The sequence below is a fragment of the Triticum aestivum genome, chromosome 3B (assembly GCF_018294505.1).
Source record: "Triticum aestivum cultivar Chinese Spring chromosome 3B, IWGSC CS RefSeq v2.1, whole genome shotgun sequence".
Lineage (NCBI taxonomy): Eukaryota > Viridiplantae > Streptophyta > Magnoliopsida > Poales > Poaceae > Triticum > Triticum aestivum.
In genome coordinates, this window is record NC_057801.1 from 764,156,072 (window position 1) to 764,163,330 (window position 7,259).

General features: G+C 47.9%; 1 protein-coding gene across 1 annotated transcript; it reads right to left on the reverse strand.

Moving 5' to 3' along the window:
- Positions 1-1,616: 1,616 nt before the first annotated feature.
- LOC123072278 (uncharacterized) lies at positions 1,617-3,243 on the reverse strand. Its single transcript, XM_044495846.1, has one exon. The coding sequence runs from the start codon at positions 3,204-3,206 to the stop codon at positions 1,944-1,946; it is 1,263 nt and encodes a 420-aa protein (XP_044351781.1). The 5' UTR covers positions 3,207-3,243; the 3' UTR covers positions 1,617-1,943.
- Between the last annotated feature and the right edge of the window lie 4,016 nt (positions 3,244-7,259).

Sequence of the window (7,259 nt, forward strand, 5' to 3'; positions counted from 1 at the left end):
GGGACAGAATGTCAGCAGTGTGACTCTGAAGACACAAGATCAAGTCAGGGAAGAGGGACGCGGGAGTATAAAGGAGCCAGTGGGCCTGACGCGAGGTGGGCTGCAGCCCAAGTCAAGTGGAGCGACAGGAAGGAGTACTAGTAGGGGAGTAGCAGGTTTGGGAAGCTAGTTTTTGGAACAGATCAGACTGTATCTTCTGAACTGTATCTCTCTGTTCTTCCCCTTCTCCAAGTCTGTCTCTCTCTCTCTCTCTCCCTACCCCAGACTCCAATCTCCCTTGTACCTCAAATTCATGGACAATTAGTGAGTTGTGATCCCCTAATCGAGTTCGGGACACCACACAGAAACCATTACTCTCAAGAAAGCAGCAGCCTGAAAACCCTGGTTGGGGATGTTCGGCTACAGAATACATCAGCAGCTTTTTTAAGGGAATGCACATCACCAGGTTCATGGAGATGCAATGATTCCAGAATCTTGACAGACTACAACACAAACCGGAAGTTTGTCAGGACCACTCCAGCACGGAAATGGCAGAAAACTCAAGATCAAAGCAATCGAGTCCGCTCAAACTCAGGTTCACTTTTCCACTGTCATGTATCATTTGCTGACAATGGAAACTCTCGGGGTGCTAGTCACACGAAGGCCACCAACTGCTGGTTTAGAACGCGGCGAGCACAATACAATGGAGGCTGCAGAACCACCTGCAGGTCTTCTAGGAAATCACAAATGAGATGAACAAAAATGCTGCATAGCTAGATCTATATTCCCCACTCACTGTTGATGGAAGTTCTTACCAGTAAGTAGTGGTTGTTGTTCCCCACCAGAGATGAGGCTAGTACGTAGCTCGTAGTTTTTCTTTCCTGGATTTGTTTCTGAGAAGAGGCATTAGCATTGGAGTGTCAACAGCTCAAGGGGGATTAGTTACAACAATCATGTAGAGCTAAGGAACTTGCCAAACATTGTCAATACTTCATGTTCCTAACAAGTCCATGAATCATACTCTCTTCAGATCCAAACTCTGGTCAACTTACTTCATTTGAGCTAGTAATATGCTGTTATTTCTTGAGCTTTGTGAGGCAGATGGCCCAGCATTTATAGAAAACTATAAGTTGAGAAGAAAGTGTTAGGTGCAGTATTTCAGGCTCATTTGATGTGTAAGGGAATCACTGTGAGGTGTGGCAAATCGGGGAGACCAAGTATTAGCTTTTGGAAGAGACCAAAAAGCATACAGTTAGCTACGACCGGGAACCTATATGAGCAGTTGTGCCACAAGCTGTACTTTCAGTTATTTCTCTTCCAGTTGCGTTTGGCTGTCCGTGCACTAATCAAGTAATCATTGCCAGAGAATCGTTATAAACGACTGAGTGATCATATAAGTAATATCTTATACACACTGTGGTCAATCTCAGAAGACTCTAGACTCAGTGTAGTTCTGCTGGATAACTTGCAATGCACTTCTGCAAACTTCAAGTTCTTAAGATCCAACTTAAATGACTACAACATACAGTGTTATATGACGTGGCACGAATGTCTACACATTTGCAATGTTAATCTTAATATTTGTTAACAAACTCAGAACCAAGTACAACATATAGTGTTATATGACATGGCACAAATGTCCATTACTCATACTTATTGGCCAAATAGCAGAAGGAACTACACAAGTTGATTGCAGAGTAATGAGTGAGAAATACTAAAGGAGTAAACACAGTAACATGGTACTCCCTTCGTCCCAAAATAACTGTCTTAAGGTTAGTATAGCCTTGTACTAAAGTTAGTACAAAGTTGAGGCACTTATTTTGGGACAGAGGGAGTATACATTAGTTAGACGAGATGCAGGCAAAACCATCTGAATATATAAATTGGTCATCCATTTCAGTACCTCATCAGAGAAACATAGCTTGCTATTATAGAAGTTGTACCCAGTGACGATATAACAAAGATCAAACACGCTGAGATAATTGCTCTTTATCATGTCCTCTGTTCAGTGCAGGGAAAACAGGTGGCCACATCATCATAAAGGGAGAGATATGTATGCGGCTTACATGAACATTACCATGGTCATATGGTGCCTGCTCATACACCTTCGCAACCACCCTGCTCCTCAGATGAACATAAAGGACAACACTATATGTTGCATAATCCAAGAAGACAAACTCGGCATTGTCCCCGACTGCAGCAACACGAAGGAAATCACCATCTTGTGGCATCGAAGTCTGATTTTGATCAGCAAAACGTGTGCATCCCTCACGGATACTAAATGTGTCCACCAGCAACCAACCAGCTGCACCATGGCCGTCACCGGTCATCCCATTCAGCCACACACTGAGCTGAAATCCGTCTGCACTGACGAGATAAAGCCCGGAATCCTCCGCACATGATAGCAGGTAACTGCGCCGCACTCCAACTGGGAGCTCGAGGGTGAAGAAGGTTGACGTGGCCAAATCAAGACCCAGGATGTACCCAGAGGTGGTCAGCGTGAAGACCTTGCCATGAACGGGCGGCAGCAATTCTTCCAGGAAGGTTGTGCCATGCGGGTGCTCTATCTCCATCACCGCGGTGCCAGGGACGCCCCATCCGCTGGATCCCAGGGCGTACACTTCCGCATAGACTTTTCGGCCGACCATCAAGAGATGCACCAAGGTGATGCCGTCGCGGCCCCCATCCCCGGGTAGGAACATCTGGGTGAATCTCGCTTGAGCGCGCTCATGGGTGGGCGGCGGTGCCGGTGGGAGGACGGTTGGGGACTCCCCGGCGAGCAGCGGCGCCAGGAGATAGTGCTTGAATCTGCCGCCGCGTAGCTGGCGCCAGCGGCTGCGGAACGCGGTGAGGAGGCGGCCGTTCCGGCAGTGGATGAGTCGCTCGGCTCCGCGGGCGAAGGTGCCGTCGCAGGGGGAGGCCGGGCGGCGCGAGAGGGCGGCCAGCTCCGGGGGCTGCGGGAGCGGCACGAACTGATACCGGCCGGGGTAGCCGGCGTAGAATCCGAGCAGGCGGGGCGGGTTGCGCTCGCGGAAGCGGCGGAGGAAGACCGGATCGGAGGCGTGGAGGAGCCACCGCTTGGAGACGAGGGCGGCGCGGACGAGCAGGTTGGGGAAGCCGAGGCAGAGGAGGATCTCGCGGAAGAGGTCGTCATCGCCGAGCACCGACGCCACCGATGGGGCCGGAGCCGCGGCCGCGGCCGGCGGCGGTAGTCCATCGCCGTCCATATTTTGGCCGGTCAGATTTGGGGGATTCTTCAGGAGGGGAGAGGACTGGAGAGGGGTTTGGGCTTCGGAGGGGTTTATTTCAGAACAGGATCCAATTTTTTCCTACGGACAAATGTATCCAAATGATAAATGCACACGTGTGACACGAAGCACTCCGGTCCTGATATTTTTACTAGCAAAACAACCCGTGTTGCAACAAGAAAACAAAGCATAATCTGCAATGACCATAGACACATTTTGCTGCATTACCGGGAAACACTATCATTCTCATTTTCGTGAAATCATTAACAATATCTGAAAATTATGAATATTTTTTAAAACTTATGAACATACCTGAAATCATGAACTTTTTTCAAATTCATGAGATTTTTTACAGATTTTAGAATATTTTCTAAAATCTTGAACATTTCTTAAATTTAACATTTTATACTACTTCCAAATAATTTTGTATACATTGAGAACATCTTTTAAATATTTTTCATGAATAGGCGAACATTTCTAGGGCCGACGAATTTTTTTTTTGGAAATTGTTTGGTAGGAACAATTTCTGAAAATTCACCAACATTCTTTTTGAAATGCATGATCATTTTTTGAATCAATAAACTATATTGTAAGTAACAAACAGTTTTTGAATTTTTAGGATACTTTCCACTTCATGAACATTTTTTGAATTGGTGAATTTACTTCCAATTTCAATAACATTTTTAATACATGAACTTTTTTAAAAATCATGAATATTTTTTATTTACCAACATTTTTTTCAAAATTTAGAATATTTTTGAATAAAAAATCAGGAATATTTTTTGAATTCACGAGCATTTATAAATTATTAAAGACTTTTTTCAATTTTTTTATTTTTTTTATTTTCAGTACATTTTTTAAGTCCAAATTATTCAATGTAGAAAAGAACGAAGACGGAAAAGGAAGACAAAAGGTAAAAAATGAAATTTAAGAAACAGGCCGCCCGGACATGGTTCGGCCCAAACATATGCGTTGTGTCTTCCCCCAGCACATAGAGCGCGGTATAGTAGGTTCATACTGTATGGGCCGGCCCAGGTGGGGATTCCCATGTGTGAAATGTTTTTTATGACCTGTAGGTGGGTAATATGGGAGCAACTAATTAACGAGCGCTCCTTCGGGAGACCCGCAACGATCATCGCCACATGGTTCGGCCCAAACATTTTATTTTTTTATTTTTCTGCACGCGTTTTCAACTTTTCAAACGGTTTTTTCCCGGGGTTTTTTGACGTTTTGCTTTTCCACCAATTTTCCCTAGCGTTTCGCGAGAGTCACGGTTTTATTTTTGCGAGAGGCACGGTTGTGCTTTCGCGAGAGGCACGGCTGTGCCTCTTGGAAACGACAAAACACGTGTTTTTTGTTTTTTTCCTTTCACGAGAGGCACGGTTTTGCTTCCGCGAGAGGCGCGGTTGTGCTTTCGCGAGAGTCACGGCCGTGCCTCCGCGGAAACGAAAAAAACACGTTTTCTGTTTTTTTTTCCGCGAGAGGCACGATTTTGCTTTCGCGAGAGGCACGGTTGTGCTTTCGTGAGAGGCATGGGTGTGCCTCTTTCGGAAAGGAAAAAAACACGTTTTCTGTTTTTATTTCTTTCACAAGAGGCACGATTTTGCTTCCGCGAGAGGCACGGTTGTGATTTCGCGAGAGGCACGGGCGTGCCTTTTTCGGAAAGAAAAAAAATGCGTTTTCTATTTTTTTTTTCTTTCACGAGAGGCACGGTTGTGATTTCATCAGAGGCGCAGGCGTGCCTCTTTCGTAAAGGGAAAAAAACCCGTGTTCCTGGTTCGTTTTTTTTGTCAGTTTTTTCGTGAAAAAAAGTTCGTCAAAATCTGTCAACATGGGATCTAATTTTGAAGATCTCGACGCGAGGAATCCAACGACAAAAGTGGTTCGAGATTTCGACGCGCGGTTTAAGAGATAAAACGTTTTGAATAAACAGATCTACGAAAAAAGGGAAAACATCCAGGTTGCGACAAGTGGCGCACATGCAGCGCGCCACTTGTCGCAACCTGGGAAAGTTAGAGTGATCTCCGCAAGGAGTACTCCTTAATTAGTGATTTCGGGGTAATATTTTATAACTTTAGGGCGATTTTGATGACGTACCGCCAGAAGTAATAGTCCTTTATTATTAAGTATAGATTTTCTTTTTTTAATGCTATTTTTTTAAGTCCCAAATTATTTTAAATAGAAAAAAATGTGGAAAAGGAAAATGAAATTTGAAAAACAGACCACCCGGACATAGGCCGGCCCAAACAGATGCGCAGTGTCTTAGTAGGTTCCTACTGTATGGGCCGGTCCAGGCTGGGATTCCCATGTGTGAAATGTTTTTTTTTATCATTTATAGGTGGCATCGGTGGATGACATTCTACAACTTTAGAGGCAATTTCGATGACGTACCGCCAGAAGCAATAGCCTCTTTATTATTAGGTATAGATAACTAGAGTTGTAAGGAAAAAACATACTAAAAAACCAAAACTTGTGATCCGGAAAGAAATCATCATGCTTGACAACTAAAATTACCATCGTCACGCCACTAAACTTGCTATCGAAAAGTTCCGAGTTGCCATGTGTTCGTTCCACATGTGTATCACACTCTTTTTCTTCTACTAAAAAAACTCAAGAAGAGCACGGCTTTATAAATTTAAAGCCATTAGCGGCCAGAAGTACAACATTGACATGACCTTTTGAAATTAACACTCTCACGGGTTAATTTGGTTTTGACCTCGTTTTATATGCTATGACATCGGTTGCTCTCCTTTACTAACTTAGCATCCCAATTAGCTTACTAAATTATGTAGTTGTGTGTTACCTTACAGTGTTTGCTGAAATAATCATGAACCTTGAACAAAACAAAGCAAAACATCAATCTCTCCCTCGCGTCGTCTCCCTCGCGAGGCAACCCGAGGCCCCCCGGATCCCAGCGCCGTCAGGCCGGCCCTCCGCTGCTCCCCTGCCACGGTGGCGGCGGGCCCCGTTCCTCTAAGGGGAGGGGGATCTCCAGCCGTAGCGTTGAGCGAGGCGGAGCTTGAGCCCCGAGGCGGCGGCCTTGGTCTGCGTGGCGACGACGGCCGCTGCGATCGCTCGGGCAGCGTGGTGGTTGGGCCTGGGCGCGGTGCTGCTGTCGCGCCGGGTGCTCGCGGTGGAGGATGGTGTTGGCTCTTCTTCGGTCTGCTCGGCGGCCGGCGGCGTTGTCCCGGTTGCCTAGGGAGCAGGTCCGGTGGGTGGCTCCTCCGGCAGCGTCTCCAGGCCTGGCGTGGAGCGGATCCGGCGGTTAGGGACCGGCTCATGTGGCGGCGCGCAGGGCCCTTGCCTCGGCTCTCAGATCTTGCCGACCTCGATGGGGTGGGGTGGCAGCCCCCCCCCCCCCCCGTCCTCTCCTCACAGGCTTACGGCTGCGGTGCGGTGGTGCTGCTCGACTTCGTCGGCGGCAAGGTGCGGTGCTCCTGCGGCGATGGTGCTGCTCAATGGCGGCTGAGCAGGATCTGGCCTGCGGTGGTCCGGATTTGGTCACGTGCGGCGACGGGCTGCAATGACCCTTGCTCTGTGGTGGTGTAGGGACCAGCGACTCGCAGTCTACCGGTGCTCCTCGGAGGTGGTCTGCTCACTTGCGAAAGCCACTGCTCCTGCTGGAGCCGGCGATGGTGACGCCCGCGGGGGTCGCTTACCTCCTTGGAGGCATCGTTGTCATGGTGACTTCCCCTTCGAGGCTCCTGGGGAAACCCATGTTCCTGGTCCATCCGAAACGGCCAATGGCGGCGCTATTCGTGTCGCATTCCTTCCTGAAGGCATCAACTTGGTGGATTGTGTGGTGGCTGCTCACTGCGGGTTGGACGGTGGTGGTGGCGCGGCCGGCTTCTGCTGGTGTGCTCGAAGAAGCGATCCGGGTGTAGACTCGGCTCCTTGTTGCCCTTCGGCTTCGTCGGCGGTGCCACTATTGTGATGTAGACTCGACAGTGTGTGACACTTCGTCCCGGTGTGGACTCGGTCGCTCGTTGCCTTTCGGCTGCACCAATAGCCTTGAGGCATCATGGATGGTCT